General features: G+C 40.0%; 1 protein-coding gene across 2 annotated transcripts in view; it reads left to right on the top strand.

The window, feature by feature from the left end:
• DNAJB6 (DnaJ heat shock protein family (Hsp40) member B6) overlaps positions 1-19,849 on the top strand; it is a 60,467-nt gene extending 40,618 nt beyond the window's left edge. For both annotated transcript variants that reach the window (XM_060782575.2, XM_060782577.2), the window contains exons 9-10: positions 13,125-13,319; positions 18,243-19,849. In XM_060782575.2, coding sequence (XP_060638558.1) covers positions 13,125-13,319; positions 18,243-18,325 — 278 coding nt within the window. In that variant the 3' untranslated portion in view covers positions 18,326-19,849. The remainder of the gene's footprint in view (positions 1-13,124; positions 13,320-18,242) is intronic.
• Positions 19,850-27,519: the final 7,670 nt, after the last annotated feature.

Below are 27,519 nucleotides of genomic sequence, written 5' to 3'. Positions count from 1 at the left end.
TGCCTTGTCAGCTGGTGTCTGGGTTAAATTAAAATACTTTTTCCTAGCTTAGATGACATTGCTGTCTGTACATTTTCTGCCAGATCAAGTAAGAGCTCCATGTTTACACAGATACTTTGTTTTTCCTCAAATTATGATAGCTTTTTGGAAAGAAAACAGTTCATTCCCAAAGAAGAAGAAGAAAACCCTAGCAGATTATATGATTTTATATAACCCCAAATGTATCTTCACTTGAGTGAAAACACTCTAATAGTCATCTTCACAATATACTGCTTCACACTAGCTACCTGTACTTTGCAGGTATTGTTATTTGCAAATCAAAAGCTTGTTTGTTCATAACAGTAGCTATAAATGTAAAGGCAACCAAGATCATAATTCATGTAGGAGGATTTAAAAAAAATGAAAATACTGCTGCTAACAAGCCTTTTCAAATGGCTTATATGAAATCTAAAGCATTAAATAAAGGCTGATAAGTCAAAAATAAAGCAGTGAAAGAGTTGCTCCTGTGGTGAAAGCATGCTTTTGCTAGTAAATATCTTCCCTGTTCTCCCCCCAGCAAATTACCACAGTTAAAACAAACATAAATATTTGAAACATAAGATCAGAAATATAGTGCTATAGAAAGAAAAGAGGAAAATATGAATGATACAAAGATAGAAGAAGGAATAGGAACAATCCACATGAAAGATACCTAGGAAGCCACAAGTCTTGTATATATCTTTTTTATGTTTTTTTTTTCCTTTTTCCTTCTTTTTCCTTCTTTTCTCTTTCTCTTCTTTTTCTTTCTTTTCTGTTCTCTTACTTCTTTCATTCTCTTTATCTTTGTTAATTCAAAGGGTTTTTTTCTTTTTTAATGTGTGTGTATATATATGTGTGTGTGTGTGTTATTCTGTTTTTAAGGAAAATTTTCAATAAAGATTATTTTTTTTAAAAAAATATATGGCTTCCACCCCTATTTCACAGGGGAGGGACAAATGCTCATTTAACACAAGGTTGTGAGACGTAAGATTAAGGAAATATATGCTGTTAAAAACCAAACGGCTTCTTTTTGTACCATTCAGGGAATGTGTCACACGATGTGTCATATTTGAAGTGGAGGTGGGGAACATTTTAAGTTGAAGTTCACTTTCCAGGAGATGTGGCTGGAAGCTCCAGGTTCAGTGAGTTGAATCAAATGTAAATGTGGAGGGACCAACTCCATCAATGTACATCTATAATGTACATCTATATAGGCATCAACTTGAACTGGATCTGCGAGTTTTGTGTTTCATAGTATTTGCCAGATGCCGGGAAGGCTTGTTTCAGTGATAAAAGGATATATACTGTTTTTCTCTATCTCTTAGGAAAGGGCTCAGTGCCTTTTTCCCCCTTGCATTTCACTTCCCCTCTCCTGTTTCAGTATGATCTTATCTGTGTTTTCTTGAGACAACCAATCTTTCTTCTAAAAGAGTTGAAGAATTTCTGTTGCACAAGATCTGTTGCTGTGTTTCATTGGTTCTTGTGGCCTTGATGTCTCAACATAGGTGCTTTTGGAATTTGCATGAGCTTTTGCAAAACTACGAATTCCTAATCACCAGACTTTGCAATCTGCAGAGTAAACAGAGAAAACATGTTTGGACACCTTGGTATGCCACGGAGTACTCCTTTGAGTGCCAAATACAAAAATGCAAACAATTAAGCACAACACAGGGACCCACATAAAAGGCAGTGTTTCTTAGACCAGCTTACTGCTGATAACAAGGAGCATTTATATCATACATCTCAAGTGTTGAAAGCTCTTTACAAACATCATCTCTCCAGTAATCCTGGAACAGACGGCAGGCCACATTGTCATTGCCATTTTACAGACGGACAAACAGAAGTTGAGAGATCAGTGGATTTCTTATGGCTTTGTGCAGTGAGCATTTATGTGTGGGGAAATTTGGCTTGGGGTTTTTGCTCTGAATAGTGCCAGATTTCCATTTTGGGAAAGGTTGCTGATCTTACACTTTTGTTCAGGCGACTACTACTGCTGGCTGGAGTACAACAGTAATTGCCTGAACAAAAGTGGAGGGTCAGCAAGCTGCTGGAGCCATCTCCTCCTCCTTGATCAATTGATATCCTATTTGTTGTACTCTTTGTATACCAGGTGTGGAGGGACACCCTGCATGAATGTTGAGATATTCCATTTGGTTGATTATGACTTTTTTGTTTCACTGCTCAAAGGAGCAGTTGCCATTCTGTGGCCTCCCAGCTGTTTTGGGCTTCAGCTCCCCGAAATCAATGCCACCAATCAGTAATGGTGAAGGATGTTGGTGTGTTTGTAGTCCAAAACATTTGGAGAGATGGAGGTTAAAAAACCACTGAATTTGTTGATGTTTGCTTCTTTGTCACAAGACTGAGGGAATCTGTTCTCATTATATGTCTTGGCAGAAAGAAAGTTAAGTGGAGCTCAGGCAACTATGCTGTGTGCCAAGGCTTGTGAGGTGGGGTGAGGACAAGGGAAGGCAGATAAACATATTATGACTCTAACCCCATTGAGTGGCTGTACTGCTCATCAGGGCTGTGCAGAGATGTTCTGGACAGTGCCTTTTTAGTGTTCAAGGACATTTTTTGTCTTGGTACAGTAGTGAGGTTCCTACCCAACCTTACTGTTGTCCATTCCTTCCCATACTAGGCACCTTCTGGATCCCTACACTAGGATCCTCAGAGGTTTTCTACAGTCATATCCTGGCATAGTATACGGCTGACACATGGTGAGAAACTAGAGTACAAGGCTACATTCTATACAGGTCAACCACCATGACACTAGATAGTACCGAGGCTCGAGAATACATTAATTCCTAAATTGACAGATCCCGTGCTTTGTTTTCTTTGTGTTGTTGCAATCATTTCAGCTTCTGAAAGTAACTGTGTTAAGAGGAATGAATTGAAACAAAACTTACTGTGTTTAGACAGTGACCTTTGACATGTGAAGGACAAGCTGAAGGATTCTTCAACAGGCAAACAAAAGCTCTTAGAAGCAATGAAGGAATATCATTGTTCCTGCAGTGCTTTTGTTTGACTGTTGAAGAATCCTTTACAGTTTGCCAGGGTTATCTTGGATTTAAAAATAGTTTGAGGTGTAGCATTGCCAGATGAAATCTTCTAAAAATAGAGGTCTATAACAGAGTGCTACAGGAGAATGATCAGAAAAGCCATCCTACGGGAGGGCTAAGAGGTTGGGTATTAAAGGAGCAACTCTTACTAAAATCTACAAAACAACAATACCTTTATTAGGTCAACCAAAATGTACAAAATTCATCATGCAAGCTCCACTAGCTTCTTCATTGGGCAAGGAGCTTTAAATCATATAGGAGGAGAAAAAAAAAGTGTCATAGATCTACATTTTGTTCAGATGTTGGTATTTTTCAGTGTAAGTTAAGATGGTTTGGAACATTGATTCCCAACATTTGGTCCTCCAGGTGTTTTGGATTTCAACTCCCAGAAATCCCAGTCATCTGATCAGCTGCTAGGAATTGTAGGAGCTGGAGTCCAAAACACCTGGAAGACCAAAGGCTGGGAAACACTGGTCTGGAGGGCTATCTATGCAGGCAGAGCCTGCCCCTCTGGCCATTTTGGTTCTGGGAGATTTATTGTTGTCATGAACTTGTACCTAGTTTGCATCACCATGACCTACTGCTCCTCATTAACTGTTCTACTATAGTAATGATGTAGTACTATAATAATAATAATAGTAATTAATCAAAGCAGTTTTTGGAATTGCTCTTTCAAAACCACATTTCTCATGAGGAGTGAAACACTATGGGAAGCATGGGAATTTCCCAGTTTATCTTCCCAGTGTTGCGCAGGCATATTTGGAACACAGTGAACTTACATAAAAGTAGATTAGAAGTCACAGAGGAGGAAGAGTGAGGTCAACAAGATTTGTCATGCCAGGAAATAACTGCCCCAAAGCATCAACTATCCCCATCTGGCACAGAGATTAATGCAATTTTTTCGTGTTGCTTGGCCCCATCACCCATCCACCATTTCCTTTGTTGTGTGTCTCACCTTCATTTCTCTTATCACATGATGTCGTTCTTTTGTTGTCTGCATGCTGTCTTCAGATTATCACTGGCATCTATAATCCAGTCTAATATTTCCCCAGCCCTTATTTCAGAGCTCTTGAACCGTACAAACAAGCATAACTGGGACCTGGCAGCCTGGAACTCTTTGGGTGACTTTGCTCATTTCAACATAACCTTGTTTATTTATTGTACAAATAAACAGTTCAGATGTATATCTTGATCTGTGTTGCTTAAAGGAAGGGATACAACAACCCATGTAATCAATAAAAATAAAATTAAAATTTAGATCACATTGAAAGTTAATATGATAGATCTTAGATGTCTTCAGTAGGTAATATGAATATTTTTTCATCTAATCAACATGGAATTTAAGAGAGTCGTAATTAGTGTAGAACTTCAAATGGGAATTGAATTAGTTGCTGTTACTGTAAGCATCTGGAAAAAGTGTGAGAAAGATGATAGGTGTGCTGAACTTTTAAAGAAGATAGGAATCCCAGGTGCAATGGATACAAAAACTTCAATGGAATTCGGCATCTCTAAACTAGTGTGTGTGTGTGTGTGTTGCCTACTAACCTGTTTGTGTGTTGTCTAGTGTCTTAAAAATGCTGTGAAATTGAAGTAATCTGATGATTTACATCATAACCCCATGAATTTCATAGCATTTTTGTAGACAAGAAATACTCAAAGGTGGTTTACGAGTTCCTTCTTCTGAAATATAGCCTATAATCCCTATATCCCATATAAATTTAGTACCCTGTGTGCTGTGAGTTATATCTGACTCAAAAAGGTTTCTTTTTTCCAATCATGATCTCTCACAGAACCCCTAGGAACCTGTCATGAAACTCAAGAAACTTGGCTGTTTACATGTTATATATAATAATTAAGGCAGCAGCTCAGTAGGGCTTCTGATGAAGCATGTTTACAATTATGCACTAAATTTGCATCCCACTCCGCTTCCCTGGCTTTTAAAAATACAGTTTAAATGGCACTGACTCAGCAGCTGCTCTCTCATTCCATAACTGATTGCTGGATGATTTCATCCTCCTGTCAGCATGTTTTTGTTAGGAAATTGTAAAATGATGATTTTTCACAGAATCTTAAATGCAGGAATGTTATTTGGTTAGCATGACATATATGGACTGACGTGCTTGTAGAAATAATACCATGAAGTAAAGCAATGCATTGGCAGTAGAGCTTTCTTTTCTTTTCTTTTCTTTTCTTTTTTAAAAGCAAATGGATTTTTATAACGTTGCCTTATTTGGACTTGCAGCAAGTTGTGAGTTTTCTTGGAATTTCAAACATTAGCTAGTAATATTCAGAAGTGTTTGAACAAACATTGCAGCTGGCTGTATTATAGATGCTATGGACAGTCTTAGATTGAAAACTGAGAGTAGCTGGAAATGAAGGGGTAATGTGAAGCAAAGAGGCAAAAGATTCCTTGGAAAGAAGAAGGTTGTTTTCTGTGTTCTGGTCTTAGGGCTGACAGTTTGTGTCGGAAGCCTTCCCTGTCATTTTCCCTCTGATGCTCCTGAAACTGGGACCAGGAAGTACTGATAGGAGTGGGAATAAAACAAAAAGGCCAAGGGAGAAAAACAGCCATATTTTACTTTGGTTCACATGCATCAGCAAGGTTTAATATTTGGCATTCATATCTGTTCTGGATCTTGCCAATCCTGCATTTATATCACATCCAGGATGTTTATAATTTGCGTTCATAAAAGATATTGAGAAGGAAAAAGAAAATCCCACAAAGCACAGTCCTCAAAGTCTAACCCTCATTCAGCCAAAAGCAATGCTGAAGCATAACATTTGGGAACAGCTGTTTATGGGACTGACTACGGCTTTAGCACTTAATGTAAGAAGTAGGTTTTCCCCAATTACCCAAACCTCCCTTCTTAATAAACACTGTGCGCTCCTAAATCCCCAACTATATTTAAACAGCTGATCACATCCCATGATTTAGGAATGCATGTTGCTATAGTTGGCTCCAAAAACGAGGCCCATGGCACAGAACATCATGATTTGGAGGCACAAACAGTGTCTTAGGACAGGCTGTGACCTACATAAACTGTGGGCAAGAACCTGGAAGCATTGGCAGTTCTTAATGCTTGGAGATTTGGCTTCTTGTTATGTAGTAGCTGACATTTAACATTATTCTCTATGCTTAGATGTGTGTTTCCTCTGTGGATATTTTTCATGCTTGTGACCATTCTGTCTAGTGTTTTCCTTCTCAGATGGTCACTTGTTCTGAATTATTGCCTGAGGAAAATCTGCTGTAGCCCATGGGTTTCAGTCATGCTGTTTTTCTGAGTTACATCTATTAGTTTGACAAAGCTATGTTGGTTGTGGGCCATAATATGACAGTTCGTATTGGACTAACATGAAGCATGCTACTAGCTGGAGGCTCATCAGTCCCCAAATACGGAAAAGCAGGATCATTAGCTAAACCATAGTTGGGAATGTTACAGTGAAGTGTGAAAAGTGTTTTGTGGGAAATTGTGTTAGCTATCTTTTTACTGATTTGTATTTCTGGCGAAGTCAGTGTCAAAGCACAGCCTATAAAGCCCTAAACGGTTCTGGCCCAGGCTACCTGTCTGAACATATCTTCCCCTACGAACCAGCTCGGAGATAAGATCATCTGGGGAGGCTCTGCCTCACAGGTATGGTTGGCAGGGACGAGAGATAGGGCCTTCTCAGTGGTGACCCCTCGATTGTGGAATGCCCTCCCTCTTGACATCAGATCAGCCCCTTCCCTACTAGCCTTCAGAAAGAGGGTCAAAACCTGGCTCTTGGAGCAGGCTTTTGAAAATTAGGGCAATGCTGTATTCCAAATATAGAATTATGTGCAATTTGACCTTGGAATGTCCTTAGACCCTGAACTCTGGATGACATGTTTTTAACTTTAAATGTATTTTAATCATGTCTAATATCTTGTAATTTTAAGCTATTTTTAGGTGTTGTTTTGAGGCACTGCGTATGTGCCATTCATTGTAAGCTGCCTTGAGTCCCCTTGCTGGGATAGAGAAAGCGGGGTTAAATATGGCATATAAACAAATAAATAAATAGGTCCACAAAACCAAGCGTATGCATTTTAAAGTTCATTTCCAAAACATTGCAGCAGGCTTTTTCAGTTGTACTGATATATGCGGTGGAGTTTTAGTGTAGCAATGATGGAAACAACAGAGCAGCCAGGGCGATTTTGTGAATGGGAAGCTTTGTAATTTACCCGTATGGTAGCATTTCTAAGTTAGTACTGTGTTCTTGAGAATCTAAATGACTGTATTCCTGCCTTCGGAATGATAACACTTCAAACATGTTTTTTATACAAATGAAAGTACAGTGCTCCCTCACTTATCATTGGGGTTCCGTTCCAGGACCACCCGCGATAAGTGAAAATCCACGAAGCAGGGATGCCATGTTAATTTTAATATTTATACATTATTTTATAATATTATTTTATTACTCACACTTCCTTACCCATCTCACAGCTCATCCCAAGGGCGCCTGCCTGCCTCCCTGGCCTCCGTGGACCCCAGCAGAGCCTCTGGAGCTATGTAGGCAGCAGCAGGCCAGGGAGGCAGGCCTTCCCCACCGCACCTCAGGCCACCGCAGTTCTCGGGTCCCTGGCCTCCACTTGACATAAATATTTTATATTTTAATATTTTTATTAATATTTTCAAAAACCCACGAAACAGTGAGTCCGCTAAAAGCAAACTCCGAGGTAGCGAGGGAACACTGTAAATGTGTTTCCCATTGGTTGCACATTTATTTTGAGAGTATAACCCAATGTAGACTAAGCAACCACACCTTTCATACACACATCACCACCAGCCATTAAGGTACAGCCTCAGGTCAAGGTGTGGTTGAGGAAGCTGTGTGCCACCTTGTGAAAATGTCAACCCTTCCACAGACACCTGATGATCTCTTGCTTCCGTCATGACTTATGCGGGAATAGGTTTATTGCTGTTTCACTTTAAGATTTGCAAGCTCAGTCAAGTTTTGCCAAGGTACACCCTCTTTCTTAACTTGGGAATGCCTTGTGAGAAGCTTGAAGCAAACTTAGTGCTAAAATTCATCATTTTAGTGACACCAAACTACACGAAGCTGCCGCTCCCCAAGTAATGTTGATGGGAACTCTGTTTTGAAAGTCAGTTACTGCCAGTGCTAAAAATAATCCAGGGAGTGTGAGCTTGGCAGTTGGATAATATCTTCTCTGTAAGCCGTTAGTATACGCACACAGAAATAAGTAGCATCTGTTTTGTGAAATGGATTCCGGACTTGATCCTGTACAATGCTGATCACATCAGCCCTATGTCTAAAGAAGCATAGGATACCATGGGCACACTGAAACATTTGTGTATTAAAACCAAACACACACATCGGGATTTCCTGTTTTGTGGCTTGTTTCCATTTAGAAGGGGAAGTCTGTTCTCTTATCATGCCAAACACACAGTTTATATAGCCTCAACATCCACAGTAAACATTTTATAGATATAGACGTAAGAGATCCATTTACCCAGGACCAACTTTATTGGCGTATATATGTTAATTACAGACTTGATCCACTTTGGTGTCATCATTTGAGAAGTATTAGCACTTGGAGAGAACATGAGAATAGTATATGCCCCTTGGAGAAAGAGGCATCTAGTCCCACATTCTTTGTCTTCAGAAGTGGAGCTGATGACAGCTGTTTCTTGTAGCCTTTCTCAATATCTAGAACAGTGGTTCTCAACCTGTGGGTCCCCAGGTGTTTTGGCCTACAACTCCCAGAAATCCCAGCCAGTTTACCAGCTGTTAAGATTTCTGGGAGTTGAAGGCCAAAACACCTGGGGACCCACAGGTGAGAACTATTGATCTAGAAGGTGCGTAAGGTGATTTCATATGACCATAAACTGTAGTGTCCACTGCTAGATCTATGATAGATCAAGTCCTTTCTTCATGCCATCAGTTCTCATACTTTATACCTGTTTTGTTTGCCCTTCGAGGACACACGTTATTTCAAAATAAAGATAGGTTGGTAACTACCTTTTGGGCTTTCCAAAGTATATAAAGAAGAATTTATGTGTATACAGTTTTGCTTATGAGAATGGAGGATTCCCAGTAGTATTGAAACTGGCATCCTCAGCAGATGCACTGCCTTGTCAACACTCCTTTTATCCTTTTATTAGACATACCTAAAAAAAACTCCATGTTCCTATCAAACCGTTGAAAGATGACTTCACTGTTGGTCTTTCTCCTTGTACGCTACTGCTCTCTACCGGCTGGAATATATATCTCATTTTAAAAAACCTCTTCTGCACATACACACACTCTGTACCTACTTCTCAAGATAAGAGGATTATGTTCAAACAGAATAACATAAGGAGATTTGGATTTTGAGCTTGTGTTTGCTTTACGTGCAAAGAACACTAAGCTAATTCACATTCTTGTGATTCTACAAAATACTACAATTCACTTCTGTGATTTAGGCTGCTTCATAAAATATGAATTAAAGCCTAAGGGCACACCTTTGGCAGCAATAACCTTTATTTAATACAAATTTCAGTAAACTATCCTGGGTAAAATACCTTGCACATGCTTTTGCAGTCCTGGCCCTCAGGCAGTGTTAAGCATCCAGGCATTAAGAGGGGAAAGATGACTGCTGTGTTGCTCTGTCCCTCTTCAGATTAGTTGGCTGCCCCTCCTGGAGATGGGTCCAAAAAGTGCAGCATCGGTGTCATCTTCACTTAGAGCAGATTTCCCTTCAGCTGTATTGGACTGCAAATCTCATCTCTGACCAGCCTGGCTAATGCTCTTGCTTAGGGATGACAACACACAGAAAATGCATGACATTAGAGAAATCTTCCATAATCCAGTGGTGTCCAGTGCCATCAGGAATAGAATGAAGTGCAGTTTCTTTCTCCATGAAACACTGATCCTGGGACTATTCCAGTTCCCCACTTCATACAATAGGGATAACCATATCCTTGTACACTTCTTGGTCACAATTAATGGCAACCCTATAAATAAGAGACCTCCATGATATCCTGCAATCAGCAGCCATGAGTCTGGTACAGTCAGGATTGTGATTTCGTTGTGTCTCCATCCACCTCTAATGTACTCTTTCTCTTTTTCTTTTGCTTCAGTGATTTGTCTTTTCTAATGAACAGTGCCATCTGATGATACCGTCAAATTATAAAAAACTCTCCTTGAGAGAGTTCAGCCTTGATTTGTCCTAGGACCTGTTTTTAGGATCTAAAATTAGCTAGCATGGTATATAGAAGCAACAGTTCCGCACCAGAATATTCTTTACACATAGGGTTGTTGTAGGTTTTTTCGGGCTATATGGCCATGTTCAGGAGAGAATGCCTCTAGAACATGGCCATATAGCCCGAAAAAACCTACAACAACCCAGTGATTCCGGCCATGAAAGCCTTCGACAATACATCTTTACACATAACTTTCTTATTTTCCAAGCAATTGGAAATCCCCTGAATTATTGCCAGTTTGTCTGATATGATCATGCTGTTGTTTAGAATTGCAACACAATGACTTGACCTATCATGATGGGCTTTAATCAGTGTACATTGCAACACAGTGTAATCCACAAACTAATAAAGAATGCCATGTATTGTGCATTTTCTGTCTTTAAGCCAAGGACTTCCTGAACCATCTAAACAACTAATGTAAAACATTTCTTGGGCAAGTCAGTGAATTAATATATAAACTGATCACATCAATAATCAATCAAATTAACAGAAAAAATGTCAAAGCAGTACACAAACCCCATAAAAACACCAAAAATGTTAAAATTAAAACATATATATGTAAAGGCAAAAGTTCATAATATAATCTTAAATATATATTTAAAATACAAATTTCAGACTAGGCTGCACAGTCAGGGAAAGTCTAAGAGGTGAGTCTTTTAGAGGTGAGAAGAGTAGGGTAGAAATGCTGTAAATAAATAAATAAATAATAGGTAGTAGTACTATGGACTTCTCATCCCCTTGAGCTAACTCTTAACACTGGTTCAAAGTGCAGTACTTCCCCTGCAATACTTCCCAGTCATTAATTGTGTTCAGTCTTCTTGTCATTCTAACCAACTCATGCATGAACCAATTGGGAAAACATGCACAGAATGGGCACCACCTTGGATGACACCATGCTTAATAACTATCTATTAAACATAATTAACAATGTGTAAGAAGTTCCAGTACCTCTTTCATTTTCTTTTGATGTTTATCTCTTGGTAAAGTTTTACAGGGTTCACACATGAAAATTGGAGTTGTCCTTTAGGTGGAGGCATCTGTATTTAGGACAATCTTCATGTTCTTTAATCTTATGGCTTGTCCCTTGCGAATTTTATACCTAATAGTAAGCAGTAGCCTCTGAGTTTTTTTTTGTTTATCGTTTGTGGTGTCGTGATCTCAGGGAATTATGGGAAAATTCAGGCCCAATTTCTCTCCTTTTTATGTTTTGCATCTCACACAAGGGAAATTTCTGGTTGGATCCTGAAAGATATAAGCCCCATCTACACTGCCATATAATGCAATTTCAAACTGCATTATATGGTCAGTGTAGACTCATATAATGCAGTTCAATGCAATTAAAACATGACTTCCCCTCAAAGCATTTTTCAATCTGCCTAACCCCCAGGTTTTTGAAAAACTTACCCATTATCTTCTTCTGAGATCTGTTAAGGGCCCTTGAAACTTGGGCTGTTGCTTACTCCCGAATATGTGTCCATTGAACATAGCAGCTGTTCATATTTGCATTCAGACATGAATTTGTGAGTTCGTGTAATTCTTTGTGCTCCGGATGATATCGATGTTAATGGCATCTTTAAAGGTGGAACTTGGTTAAGAAAGGAACTGTACAGAAGTGCTTTTATTTGCTTTTGTACTTTAAGTTTTTGCACTCCTTCCCAGAAGGAACTTTGAACACACCTATCAGAAACCTGGTTTTTTATCATACCTACATGAATAATCATTTTTTACTTTTGCTTTCAAAGTTGCTTGCCTCTGCTAGCTTATTGAATGACAGGAATGTACTGATGTAGCAGTTATTTCAGGATTTCAGTCTTACTCATCCCACTGGGTGCGATATCCTCATTTAGAGGGCTACTGCCTCCCACTAGTTTCTGTGTTCCTGCAGTGCACAATTACATCTTGTAACTGGTTTTTGGAAGAAAACTGAAAGCATTTTCCTCACTACTAAGTATTGCCTACACACTTCCTTTCTCCTTTGCAACTAAAAATCTGAATATATAGGGATTTATAAATGGAAGCTTATGTTTTTTGCATAAAACACACAGCATCCAAACTTACTGTATTGCCTCATGACTTATGTCCAGCAAATCTGGTTTTCCCAGTGCATGCTTTCCTTATTAATCTTTACTTTTAACCATCACCATAGTTAGCTCTTCACTATTACCAAAGTACTTTTGCTGTCTCCTAGTTAATTATGTTCTTTAGGAGCCTGCGGTTAGCTCAACAGTTAAATGACTGATTTGTTGATACGGTTTCTGAACATTCAAGACAGTAGGTCAGTTGATCAAATCTTGCTGTGAACTTTGTGTGGCAGAATTTCCCAGAGGAATCCTTCTTGCAGAAACTTGATGTTCCAATATATTATTCAGACTGTGGAACATATGAAATGTCATACCTGTTGAGCTCAGATATGACCTAAATGGAAGAGCAAGCATGCACTTGTATAAATTCCTTCAAAATGTGGAGGACATGGTAGTTCCTTTGTGCAGATTGTGGTGTTGTTGGAGCCCTGTGCTGCTTGAAATATTGATTTATATGTAGATCAGTTGCTGTTTTTCTTAGCTCACTATAATAAATAGCAATGTAGTTCTTCAGTCATTGTTTGTTGGTACAGGGAGACACAGAGATGCCCATAGGACAGAGACCTACTGGCATGTTACACATGGAGAAATGGAAGTATCAAGAGCTTAAGTGACTTGCCCAAAACAACAACTAAGATTGGTTTACAGACTTGCTTGCTTCTGACTTGTTCACTTTTCCATTGAACGCAAAGCTTGAGTGATCCGCTCGTTTCTTTCTTGAATAGTCTGCTTTTTCCCCTCTTCAGGTGTAGCTGACGATGAAGCTTTGGCAGAGGAATGCAGACGCAGAGGACAGAATGCCTTGCCTTTCCAGCCTACTAGTGTCCGCTCTCCAAAGTCCCTGAAGCCTGCTGCCTATCCCAAGCATGTCTTCCACTGTAATAGTGATGAGGACGATGACTTGGTTATGACCGGCTGGGAGAGTCCCCATTATTCCTCAGGTGTGCACAAGCGGGTGAATGAGGAGCCAGTAGAAAAGGAGGAACTGGTAAAGAACCAGGAAAATGTCAAAGAGAAGGAGTCAGTGGTAACGCAAGCACCAGTCACAAAAAAAGATACGCAAGTTAGCCAAAAGCCTAAGAAAAAGAGCCGAATGAGATCATGGTGCTGCGCTTTGATTTGACGCTAGCATTTCGCACACTGCTCTTTTCTCTCTGCATTTAAACTAGCTTCAGAGTTCTCTGGGGGACTTCACCCTCCCAGCTTCAGAAGCTGTCGGAATAAAATCCATGCCTTATGCCCAAAAGGTCACACAACCTACTGCAAATTGCAGTACTTTCTTTTAATGGATGATGTCTTGCTTCCTTTCCTTTTTCCGGATTCCATTTTTTAAAGCAAATTTCTAGTAGCCCCACTGGATTTATTTATTGACATTGCCCTACTACCTTAGAGTTTTTAGTAATGAGATCTGATGGAGTCCCCTCCACCAATGCTGACAACACGCCCTTCCATTTTCTTTTGAAAGTACCAGCAATATAGCTGAAGGCTGAGATCAAGCACTCTGCATTTTCATTCGTTCCAATCAGTGCCAGATGTAAAGTGTCTAATATGCAGATTAATGCTGCAAAATTCCCACTCCCCTTGATATCCAGTATTAACAAGCACCTTAACATAAATAATCCATTATTCACGCTCCTTTTTTGTTTTTACTGGCTGCCCCCATTGAAAAGGCAAGTACAGCAGGTTGCCGATCTGGTTTGTTTCATGTGCATGCTAAAACGGGAAATTGTGGTACTTCGTGCTTGTCGGAATCTGTTTTCTTCATAGTACAACCTAGGATCCTTCTTTCAAAACATATATCTTATGCCAGGCTTAAATTACCTGCCTTCCCTGTTTCCACAACTGTTTGAGAAACTGGAGAAAGTCCCAAAATGATTATGTTTCCCAGTTTAGGAAGCAACAATTATTTAAACTGAGCAGAATATGAGGGACATTTCACACATCATTATGGCACGTGGGAATCTATAAATATAGAGTAGGTTGAATCCAAAGGCCATTTCTTTAATTGAAGGAGAAAAGTGTGCTTTGATCTGAAGGAAGGTATCTTTGGATCCAACTCACAGAATATAGACAACAGGTATTCCTGAGAAGCCAAGATTGGTAAATCCAGTTGCATTGCATAAAACCTCAAAGTGCAGCAAACAGAGCCGTGATTTGGTGCCTATATGTCTCTGTTATAGGAAGGGGAGCATGCATGTCTGGCCTTTCCCTCTTACATAGGACTGAAGTGCTAGCTCACATTTTCCCTCCTTTTATCATTCCTTATCTTATCTGCAGTCACTCCTGGCTTCATGCATCTTGTTCGGCCTCTTGTGTTTACAGTGTTCTGCAATCTTGAGTATTGAAACTTTAATCTGTAGGGAGGGAAGGCTGTGGACATACAGAGGTGGAATGAACCTTCAGGGCTCCTGCCAGCCCTTGTGACCCAGGGAGGCTAGAGCAAAGGATGGTGATCTACAAGTTTACAAATGCATAAATAACTGAGAGGAAATCCATTTAGTTCAAATTAAACTTGAGAGCCCTTTGTGTAAATAGCTGGTCCATAAGTTGTATTAGGTCCTTCAGACTTCTGCCTGTTTTCTTCTGGTAGCCCTTCATATTCGTGGAGACCATCAGTTCTCTAGTTCAAGCTTCCCTCTTGACTTTTGATATTGCACATACCCAGAGCTTGGAAATCCAGGGGATAAAGCTATCAGGAGCCCCCTGCCAGCATGTGCTTTTGTGCTTTTTGCTCAGCAACTTTAAAAAGCAGTTGTCAAAATTTGCCCCACAGCGTAGTGCATCTCTTTTTTAAACACTAGATAAAGCATTAGAATGTGAGCCAAGAGAGTGCATGTGACAACAGTATAAATGGGAATCATATCCTTACTATGACTACAGAAAAACAAACCTACGGTGTTTATATAACTTGGTTCATATTCTAACAGCAAGGTCATGATGAAGGAATCCCTTAATGTTTTAAGTTCTGTCTTTTAAAGTAGAGATGAGTAACCTGTGGTCCTTTGGGTGTTGTTAGTCACATCAGCCCTGGGCCAGTACAGATGTTGGAGAGAGCTGATGTGTGGAGTATAACAAACAAAACCCGGAGGGTCATAAGTTGTTTGTTTCCTTTTAAAAGAGCTCACAGGCTATCAACTGCAGCTCCAAAATCTTAATGTTTGATCATTTAGATTCTTGCATCCTTAAGGATTTTGCTTTCTTGGGTAAGTATTGCTTTGTATGGTAGAGATGACTTTCAGTTAAGAAAGCTGCTTACATTGGGAGAAGAAGAATGGATGAAGAGAGTAAAGTCAGCTTTTCTGGAGAGACTGGCCAGGCCTACTCAGCCTGTGGCCCTTCAGGTATTTTGGACTTCAGTTCCCAGAATTCCCGAACATTGAACAAGCTGGCTAGGGCTTCTAGGAATTGAAGACCCAAACACTTGGAGGGACACAAGTTGTGCAGGCTTGATCCAGCAATTGTGATTCAGTGCCTGGTCTGTTCACTAAAAGCACCTGTCAGCAGGCATGTAGCAGAGGAGGGCTTGAGGGGCTTCAGCCCCCCCCCTTAATTCTCAAGGTGGTCCATGAGAAGGCCCTACTGTTACATTATTTAAACTGTTATGTTTATTTATATCATGATCTGATCACCATACTCGAATATATCCCATATGCATGGGGGTATTGGGATAACGATACAAAAGGTTTGCTAGGGTAGATCCTCAGTCCCTGCCCCCCCCCCCCGGAATCAAACTCACCCCCCCCCCCATCAAAATCCTGGCTACGGGCCTGCCTGTCAGGAAAGATATATATAAAATTATTAGTCAGTGTTGGCCAAGATGATCTGATGGTCTGATTCCATATGAGGTAGCATTACATATATTCTATCTTCATGGCACAGAACTCCAGTGCTGCTTGCCCAGGTGGGTTCCTCACCCTTCATTGAGACAAATATCTGTGAAGTTTTGTCTTCCTTGCGAGGATGAACTGTCACTTCCAGCCTTATACACAGAAGAGAAACTGTTATTACATTGTTATCTCTGCTAGTGGTTTGGGTGACCTACTTTAGAAGGCTCTTGAATCCTGATTATCCTTTTGAACCATGATGTAGAGGTTTTGCTCTATCATTCAGTCCCTGAAGCCTCTTAATAGCATCACATCTTCTTATTTAGTGACAGCTGTAGCTGTGATGGCTGACATTCTACCTGTGATAAATGTACTACCTTACAAATTGGCTTCCCTTATTGGGTGACTGACAGAATTGGGTAGCTCGGATCCTGAAGGAATGACTTGAACAGCTCCGTTATTTTTTAGGGGACCAAAACTTAAATTATCACTTTCAGAACATAGCAGATTGTTTCACTCTTGAATACAAGAAAACATAATGCTTGATGGCATGTAGTAAGGTGTAGCTAACTGGTAAGCTGTATGCAACCTCTATAGAAAAAACAATAACTTTGCAAGTACAGTTGCTTCCCCCAAATGGAGTATTGACCATTGATTGGCACAAAACTAGATTCAGCTTAAACTGCTGTGAATATGCTATAGCACATGAGTTATAGGTTAACCTGATGTCCAGTTCAGTCTGGACACATAATGCTTGGAATATTATTGCTTAAAAGACTTATACCATGCAATACATTTACAACACACACACACACACACACACACATATATACACACCATATTATACAATAACAAATACTGTTTAGGACCACTTAAGGGTATCTCACATACAACTATTTATGCACAAGCATGTACAGAGAGATGCTTGCATCTGATGTTTTAGTCATTTTATTGGAAAAGGGAGTAATTCAGAATGGCTTGACATCCTGAGAATAGTTTCTTGACAGCTTCAAAGAGATATCTTTTAGAAATCAAGAGTGTGTGGGTGATCCTCTTAAAGGAGCTTTAATAAAACTGGAGGTAACAGTTAAATTGAATTAACCAGAGAAGGGCTTTTAAACAAATGTTTTCAAATCTCCAAAAATCATTTGCAGCCGTGCCCTGAACTAGGACTGAGTAGCTCACAGATGAAAGGAGGGAGCAAAATCCATGGGGAATAGTTTCTGAGATCCGAGATCTAACAGAAGCAGAAAGGTTTACATTCTGGAAATACTCAAAAGAATATAAAGTCTGACATAGGACTTTAGGATAAGACTAACCAACAACTACATGACATGGAAGATCTCCATGAGCTAGATGTGATAGAGAGCTGTACTCCAAATAGTTGGTAGGACTTTTCTAACAGGAAGGCTGGAAACCTCAATACAGTTAGGAGCTTCGAAAGTCTTCTATTAGTGCAGTGGTTCTCAACCTGTGGGTCTGCAGGTGTTTTGGCCTACAACTCCTAGAAATCCCAGCCAGTTTATCAGCTGTTAGGATTTCTGGGAGCTGAAGGCCAAAACAGCTGGGGACCCACAGGTTGAGAACCACTGTATTAGTGGCTGCCATGTGGAAAAGCCAATGTGGTGCACCATAAATTAAGAATGAATGAATGATAAGGGAGATATTTAAATTTGCTCCAAGCAGGCCTCTTCAGTCTGCGGCTCTCCAGCTGTTTGGGCTTCCAACTCCCAGAAATCCTAGGCCAGGCATGGGCAAACTTCGGCCCTACTGGCTGTTAGGAATTGTGGGAGTTGAAATCCAAAATACCTGGAGGGCTGAATTTTGCCCATACCTGCCCTAGCCTGATGTTCAAGGGTCAAGAATTCTGGGAATGGAAGTCCAAAACACCTGGAGGGCCGTAGGTTGAAGAGCAATGCTGAAAGCAATGTGCCTATGCTTCCTTAGACCTGCCTCACATTAAGCGAACGTGGGATACATCTGCTTTAATGAAGGGGAATCTGCTGTATGAACAATGTTTTACAAGCCATGTCTCCTCAGGACACAAAGAAGTCAGCAAGAGGAAGAAGCAGAAGATGAGAGAGGAGCAGAAGAAGAAGAAGACGGCCAAGACACCCTATTAAAATGGACTCCGATGCCCCAAAACAGGATGCCCCCCCGTACCAATTGACCCCTCCCCAGATTCCTGGTGTATATCTTTCGTATAGCTGTTCTCACGTAGCAAGAGAGAGACTCTTGGTTAAAGTTACACTGAACTTGCACTATTATGCTTGAGCATCACGCAGATTTGCTTATGTTTCTGTAAGACACCCAGTCGGAAGCCTGCTCTGTAGAGATCATTTCCATTGGAATCAGTGGGTGTGACTTCTGAGTGGGAGTTTAGGATCAGGATGTTCCATGCGTCACATAAGTAGATTTCGGGGCTAGAAATGTGTATTATTTTTTTTTGAAGTTCAGAAATTGTAATGTGGAATCTTTTGAACTCTTCTTTTACGAGAGGGTCAAGCTACTGTAGTTTAGTGTGTTTCTTTTCAGACTAAATGAAGTTGTAAAGAATGTCTTTAGTTTTTGAAATGACCATTTTGATCGAGGCGTATTCTGTTGTTTTGGGTTAACCTACATTTAACAGTACTGCATTTCTCATTTAAATGTCCCCTGGAAAAAAGCCTCAGAGTTTTAGGAACACCTGAGCAACCCTGGCTGGTTTTCTCTATTGGATTTTCCTTGGCTACAAGTAACCTTATTTATGTACTATTGCCCTATAATGGAGTGAAAGAACAAATCCGAATGAACCGCTTTACAAAATTGGTCCTGTTTCATCCTTTATGATCCCTAGAACACAAATGATGACAGCTGCATTTTTGAAATAGCAGACTGCTTCCATTAACGCTAAGTGTCACAATACCAAATTGGCCTCCCAGTTTCACCTTGTCTAACATTTGAAGCGCAAGTTGAGTCTTGACTTGCCAGAAAGAGCTGAGGCCTTCTATTCCTAGATCTGTTCTGCTGATTTTGTTCATTAGATATACACAATACGTGCTGATTCTCGTTTGGGCTAAATCGGGGGACGAAGGCATGTGCACACTTGGAAAAGTAAGGATTTGAATATAGCAAGATAACTTCATTCCCCTCTACCGAAGCGTTTAATCCGCATGGTACGTAGCTTCAGTTAACCTCATAACTAAATACTAAGTTGGAGCTTTCCATTGCTTTTAACTTCTTCCTAGCATGGTTCCTCTATAAGTAAGTTGCCTTCTTGCTGCTAAATCCATGCACTGAAGTTGTCAGCTGCTTTGGTCCTCAAGAGTTTTCTTCTTCTTTTTCGTCTTTTGCCAATGAATTATGTGGCATTCTCCTTGGCCCATTTGAAATCCCAAATTTCCTGGAGAAATCTTTAATCAGGACCGAATAATATAGCTTAGGTGTGGGAGATGGTAATGCAAGAAGATTTTGAGGTACTTACTGGGATTCGTCTGTAATGCTTGTATAATGAAAATGTAATCTGAATGCAAATCATTTGGGTATTTAAAATACAGTATGTCTGAAGTAAGGTGCACAACCGTTCTTTCTTTTTGTTACATAAATACCACTGAAGTGTGTCATGCAGTGTTACTAATATTTAAAGAAATAAAAAGTACCTTCCCTTATTCCTCGGCTTTTTTTTAAATCTGCAAAGCACAAAAATCGTGCATCGAGCATCAGAATAAACTGTACCAAACCACTTGAAACCTCTGCTTAAATAGGGAGTATTTTTCATTTCACTTTGTGGTCCAGACTCAAGAAGAAAGGTTATTGTTTACAACTGTTATGGAGGAGATAACAAGCGTGGGAAATTACTGTGCGGAAAAGAGCAGATAGCTTAAAATGACTATTTTGTTTTAGCTGACGATGAGATGTTCAAAGTTTCTAACCAAATTTCCATAAGAATATTTGTGGGAACAGAAAAATCTCAGTAGTGTCAAGAGTTGGATAAATTATGCAAGGATGTTTTTCCCCTGCTCTTCAGCCAAAAAGTGGCTACAAAGAACAATGGCAATACAGTTGCATTCTCAGAAGTTTAAATTATGTAACCCAAGGGGAAAGCATGGATAGATAGGGAAAAAGAAAAAAAGCAAGATTGACCAGAGGTTTTTTAAGTCACTCTTACTACAATCAGGTGACATACAAACATAATCGAATGCAGTGGTTCCCAACCTTTTTTTGACCAGGGACCATTTCAATCAGGGACCACGCTTCAACATTAGTACCAAAAGGGTTACAGGTTAGTTTTTAGTCAACTTTAGATTCGGTTTGGTTATTTGGGGTGCTGATTAAGAAAATTGCACTGGGTAGACCACATCAGCTCTAGTTTCTGATACACACATATGCCATCCTGTAGTTGCCATCTGCTCGCCCACAGAAAACCATATTTAATAATCTTTATTTATTGACTGCATTTATAGATCACTTTTCTCACCCCAGGGGGAACTCAAAGTGGTTTACAACAAATAATGACAAAATTCAATGCCTCACATAAACCAAATCAGATCTAAACAAAAAATATAACTGAGCATTATAATCAATAAAATGAATATAAATTAAGACGGCAATTAAGACACGAAGACCTAAAATTATGTAGACCTTAAGCTGATGTGGTCTATCCAATGCAATTTTCTGAATCGGCACCCCAAATAACCCCAGGAACAGGTCTAAAAACGAAGACACCAAGGCGCCCCTGTTTCCAAGTGCCACATGCAAGGACTCCACTTGAAGAGGGAGGAGGAGGAGGAAAAGCAGCACTCAGGAGGCTTGATGTCGCACCTTTCATGGGTAGTCAGCCTCTCCTCTCCCAACATCCCCATTGTCTTGGTGCTATAAGAGGGTTTTGTGAGACCAGTCGCTCTCGTTGCAATGGTGTAGTAATGGTGAGGCTGCAGACCATATTTTAGTTCTTGTGGACCACTGGTGTTCCACGGACCACAGGTTGGGAACCACTGATCTAATGGAACAGCTGTGAGAAGGACCAAAAAGGTAATGGGACATCTCTTTTCTCCCTCTGCTCTGAGGCCACATATTATATGTGGGATATACAGGAAGCCCCTCAGTTACAAACATGGCTTACAAGTGACTCATAGTTAAGAATGGGGATGTGACAACAGGAAGTGGGAAAAACCTATCCCTAGAGGGATAGTCACTACTGGAAGAGTTTTCAGGGAAAGGGGTCTCCACTGGAGTGTTCTCACCAAGCCTTGATTCCACAAAAAGCCACATTTTTCAAAATACAAATCCTCACAGGGACAGAAAGACAAAATCTTCTAAACAGGGGTACAGACAGCAAAACAAACACCACAGAGGTGTTAATCCTTACCTATGTTAGATAGATAGATAGATAGATAGATAGATAGATAGATAGATAGATAGGCTGGAGTTACACTTGGAAATGTATCTGTTCTGACTGACATAAATTCAACTTAAGAACAAACCTACAGAACCTATCTTGTTTGTAACTTGAAGACTGCCTGTATATATAAAATAACCCTGTAAACAGAATAATATGAATGGCCCAGTGTGGGTAATGTAACACCTGGTCTTGATCACCTGTCATGAGTACATTTTGGGATGTGCAGGCATTGATGCTGCTGCTGGAAAATGAATTCCCCCCCAATAGCAATCAGAAAGCATATGGAGACTTTAAACCTAGTTCTACAATATTTCATCTTTAGAAACATATATAACATTCAAATATTTTTTTTAATCGAACAGATTCAGTATCCATGTGTAAATAACATTTTACTGGTGTTGTGAACAGCAGAATGTGTTTATATGTGATGCTCTTTTGGATCAGAGCCCCCGGTGGGGCAATGAGTTAAACCACTGAATTGCTGAACTTGTTGACCGAAGATCGTGGGTTCGAATCTGAGGAGCGGTGTGAGCTCCTGCTGTCAGCTCCAGCTTTTGCCAATCTAGCAGTTTGAAAACATGCAAATGTGAGTAGATCAATAGCTCTGCTGGGAAGTTAATGGCGCTCCATGCAGTCATGCCAGCCTCATGAACTTGGAGGTGTCTATGGACAACGCCGGTTCCTTGGCTTAGAAATGCAGATGAGCACCAACCCTTAGAGCAGGGGTCCTCAAACTAAGGCCTGAGGTCATTTACCTGGCCCTCGCTCAGGGTCAACCTAAGTCTGAAACGACTTGAAAGCACACAAAAACAACAACAACCCTATCGCATCAGCCAAAAGCAGGTCCACACTTCCCATTGAAATACTAATAAGTTTATATTTGTTAATATTGTTCATCATTTTAATTATTGTATTGTTTTAAAGTGTTTTTGCACTTCAAATAAGATATGTGCAGTGTACATAATCATTTGTTAATGTTTTTTTCAAATTATAATCTGGCCCTCCAACAGTTTCAGGGACTGTGACCTGGCCCTCTGTTTAAAACGTTTGAGGACCCCTGCTCTAGAGTCAGGCACGACTCAACTAAATGTCAGGGGAAAAACCTTTAACCTTAATATGTAAAGCAAACAGTGAGGCCCAGCATGTTTCAAGTGAGCTGGGGTGGAGAGGAGGAACCTATAAAGAGACATTAAAAGCCAGTTCACAAATACCTGTTGGGAGCTGCAGCACCTCATATCTGAGGATGATGGGAGCTGCAGCCAGCTAGATCTGGGACTGATGGGAATTTTGAGTCCCCCTAGGGGTGAGAAAAGTGGTATAGAAATACTGTAAATAACTAATAAAATAAACTTCAATTTGACCAGCTTTTGGGCTAATGGGAATTTCAGGTGTGGTGCTCACTGGAGTGCAACCTCCCTCAGCCAGGTGTAGTCAGCACCTGAGGGAGAAAGATTTGTGTTTCAGTGTGGTGAATAATTGTGCCTCTTTTATCAAGCGAGGAGGCTGCCTAAAAAAAAAAAAAAAACAAATTCCCAAGGGGCAGGTTCCTCCAAAAGCAAAGCACAACTACTGTGAGCAGGTGAGAGAAGCCAACCAGGTGATGAAGAATGAGGAGGAATGAGCCAGCTGCAAAGACAAGAAGCCACTCAAGAAGACCTCAATCAGCCAGGTGTGGTCAGCACCTGAGGGAGAAAGAAATTCATGCTTTGCGCTTCAGCCTGGTGACTATTTGTTGTGCATCTTTTATCAAGTGTGGTGGCTGCAGAATTCCTACAAAACGGACCCCCATAGAGCATGTACCTCCAAAAGAAAAGAAAATGAAACAAGGCCCTCAACTTCCAGCCACCTGGATCTAACGCTAATGGGAGTTCAGCACTGGGCCAATCTGGGGCTGATGGGAATGGCACCGCACCAGAACTGGGGGCAATAGGAGCCAGCCAGATTTGAACCTAATGAAAGTTTCAGCCTGACCAGGTTGCACCCTATCAGCTGTATGATTTTGTAAGTGTTTCCATTATACAATTACGTAGTTTTAATTTTAATTCTTCAAAACCAAACTATGGCTATGTCTAATAAGCAACATTACAAAATACCTAACCAAGCTAGCTCTAAATAAAACCAAAAATGAAGGTTCATCCAACTAAAACACTAAAGGCATTTACATTGAAGGGGATACTTCCTATATCTGCTAGACAGGTGGAAAAGGGTCATGAAAGCACCTTTCCTGTTCCTTCAGAGCTTCTAAAGCAGGTATGGGCAAACTTTGATCCTCCAGGTGTTTTAGACTTCAACTCCCACAATTCCTAACAGCCTATCGGCTGTTAGGAATTGTGGGAGTTGAAGTCCAAAACAACTGGAGGGCCGAAGTTTGCCCATACCTGCTCTAAAAGGATAAACAGCATATTCAGTTTTACCTTTAATTATAAATCTTGCACCTCCTCCAAGGTTGAGGAAAGTCAAGCTTGATTTCCTCAGGCTTCGGAAACATCCATCTGTATACTTGATTGCTGGAAGCACCATCTTCTCATTTCCAATGTCTCTTCTTAGAACATCCCGCATTAGCACAGTACAATCTGTCGGAAACATGCCGTCAGATCAGATAACTATTTTCTAGACCTACTTCCTTAGTGTTGACTGACCAGTGGAAGATCTTTTGAAACTACTAACCTCTGTGGAAACTCAGAACAACTGCTTCCTGTTAACCAAAGGTAAGTCAAGTGGGGAAAATACTTCTGGTAAACCTGTCTGTACAGGTGATCAGCGATTCCCATAATGTGCTGACTAACCAGTATTGCTTATTTTTACTAGTCATGTACATCTTAACTTAAGGAAATACTTGGATAAAGCAAGAAACCTAGCCTTCCACACCTTTTCTGTAAGGACTGAGAGGCATATATTGCCTTTGATTTAATGTTCCAAGCAGTTAGTACAGTTTGCCCATTTCAAGTGTGTATGTGTGTAAGTAAATATAGGTGTAACAGAGGGAAAGAGATTCTAGGTAGACTGTTGTTGAGTAGCAGAAGATTCTCAGCAACCCAATATCTTCTACTGGGGTTGTACAAGCAGAGTAATAAAAGCAGCCTATTTATGAATGTAATTTTCAATTTCAGGTCTATGAATTCTTACTAGTACTACATTAATGTTGACACAATTCATTACTAAACATGGAGAGTCCCAGCGCCAGTATCAAGGGAAATCTGACTTGGCTACGTTAGTCTGGTTACATCCTGTTTAGACTACTGCAAGACTTTCTACATGGGATTGCATTTGGAGATTGTTCAGAAGCTGCAAATAGTCCAATGCACTGCAGCCATGTTGTTAACTGGGGTGTTGCACAGGGAGCATACAACCCCACTGTTGCGGCAACTCCACTGGCTGCCTATTAGCTATCTAGCACAAGTCAAAGTGCTGGTTTTAGTCTATAAAGCCTTAAATGGTTCTGGTACAGTGTATCTCCCTCTATGAACTAGCTCGTAGAGTATGATCTTCCAGTGAGGTCCTGCTCTCGACCCCACTGGCCTCACAGGTGCGGCTGATGGGGAAAAGGGACAGGGCTTTCTCGGTGGTGGTCCCACAGCTGTGGAACCCCCTCCCGAGTGAGATCAGGTCGCCCTCTCCCTCCTGACCTTTAGGAGACAGCTAAAGACCTGTCCTGTGGAACCAAGCATTTGACCCACCATAGGAATATTTAAAGTTAAAGTTGAAAGTGCAATGACCCAGGACTGTTTACGGACAATGGCTATGTCTTTGTATGATAAGTGATGTTATTTTACCTATCTGAATGTATCTCCCCCTATGAACCATTTCTGAGATTGAGATCGTCTGGAGAGGCCCTGTTTCGATCCCACCTCCTTTGCACACACTGCTGGTGGAGACGAGAGACAGGGCCTTTTCAGTGGTGGCTCCTCAGCTGTGGAACCCCCTCCCCAGCAATATTACATCAGCCCCTTCCCTCCTGACCATGAAAACATGGCTTTGGGATCAAGCCTTTGGCAACTAATACAATGCAATAGATGGATTTGGATCAATGTGTAACGATCACTGGAATGGCTTGACCTTGAATGTGGATAATGTAATTTTATAACTATAAGTGGTAATGTTTATGTTTTAATTGCATCTAACCTCATTTAAATTTTTAATTGAATGTTTATTTAATAGTTGAATTTTTTAAGGCATTTAATTTTGCCTCTGCTGTGAGCCGCCTTGAGTCCCCTTCGGGGTTGAAAAAGGTGGGATATAAACATAGTAAATAAATAAATAGTTTTATGTGATGTGGTTAATAATGTTTAATATTTTATTAGGGGAATTGCCTCTTTTTAGGCATATGAGTGAAAAGGAGTCCTCAGAGGGAAATGAGAAGAGACAAATTTAAACTAAAAAAGCTGATATATATTACAGGCGAAGACACAGAATGGAAGTCAAACTATTATTATTATTATTATTATTATTATTATTATTATTATTTCTTTTTTCTTCTTTCTCTTTTTTCCTTCCCTCTTTTCCATTGATTTTTTAAATTTCCTACTATCCTATAACCAAATGTTCTCCCACTTTCCTTGTAAACTTAAACCAAAGTTGATATATATATATATATATATATATATATATATATGCTTTGTTATTTTTTTCTTTTATGTATATGTATAACCTAATAAAATTTCTATAAAAATATTTTATTAGGGGAGGGTCAATTTTGATGTTTTATACTTTTTAAAAAAATCAGTGGCTTTGAGTTGCCTGAGGGCTGAGAAAAGCGGTATATAAATAAAGTAAGTAAATAAATAAATAAATAAATTGTTGCCAACACTGTGAACTGCCCTGGGTCCCCTTTGGGGTTGAAAAGGGCAGTATACAAATACTGCAAATAAATAATAAAATAAATACCTTTTATTGTTAACCACTACTGTGAAAGGGTTCATCTGCACTGTAGAATTAATGCAGTTTTACGTCACTTTAACTGCCATTGCTCAATGCTATGGAATTTTGGGTTCTTTAGTTCGGTGAGGCACCTGCACTCATTGGCAGATGAGGCTAAAGACCATATATAGTGACAACTCCTATTATTCAATAGCATTGAGCCATGCCAGTTAAAGTGGTATCAAACTGCATTAATTCTAAGTGTAGATGGGCTTATAATTAATATAACTGCCCTGCTTTTGAGTAATAATTTAATGTGATAATGCAAGGGAGAAACTGCATACTTCCTGTAGTTTCTCTTTTGCATTAAGTTTCTTTCCACTGAGATGTGAAAGAACAATCAAATGAATCAGAAGACAATCACACCATGAAAGGGAAGAAGAAATGGGCGTATTCTTCTAACCAACCGTATACTTCTCCTTGGGGTGGAAATTTCCTGCAATATTTCATTAAGCCTGCCTCTCCTACCTGTGGTTTAGTGGGTTGCTAAAATGGAAAATCACCTGAGAATGATTCAGTGCATTTGGGTCTAGCTGGGTATTGAGCCAAGGATCACGGGCTCACTGACGCTGCAGAGCCATCTGAGCTGAACTAAAGCCATGCCGCTTTGAATGCTATCATTCCTGGACTATAGTCTTCTAAATAAGATCACTATCTGTTAAGCGATTTGTGATATTTCAGTTTGCTTTTGTGGTCTCCAAATTATGTAAAACCATCATAAAACAGGAAGAGGCAGTGAGGTCTGTTGGAACTAGGAAAAAGGGTTTATATATCTGTGGAATGACCAGGGTGAAACAAAGGACTCTTGCCAGCTGGAACTAGGTGTGGATGTTTCAACTGACCACATTGATTAGCATTTGATTGCCTGGAGCAATCTTTTATTGAGAGGTGATTAGATGTCCTTAATTGTTTCCTCTCTGTTGTTGTGCTGTTCTAATTTTAGAGTTTTTTTTAATACTGGTAGCAGATTTTGTTCATTTTCATGGTTTCCTCCTTTCTGTTGAAATTGTCTGCATGCTT

This window comes from Anolis sagrei, chromosome 6, assembly GCF_037176765.1.
Source record: "Anolis sagrei isolate rAnoSag1 chromosome 6, rAnoSag1.mat, whole genome shotgun sequence".
NCBI classification, from domain to species: domain Eukaryota; kingdom Metazoa; phylum Chordata; class Lepidosauria; order Squamata; family Dactyloidae; genus Anolis; species Anolis sagrei.
This window is presented reverse-complemented; position numbering and strand designations above follow the sequence as displayed.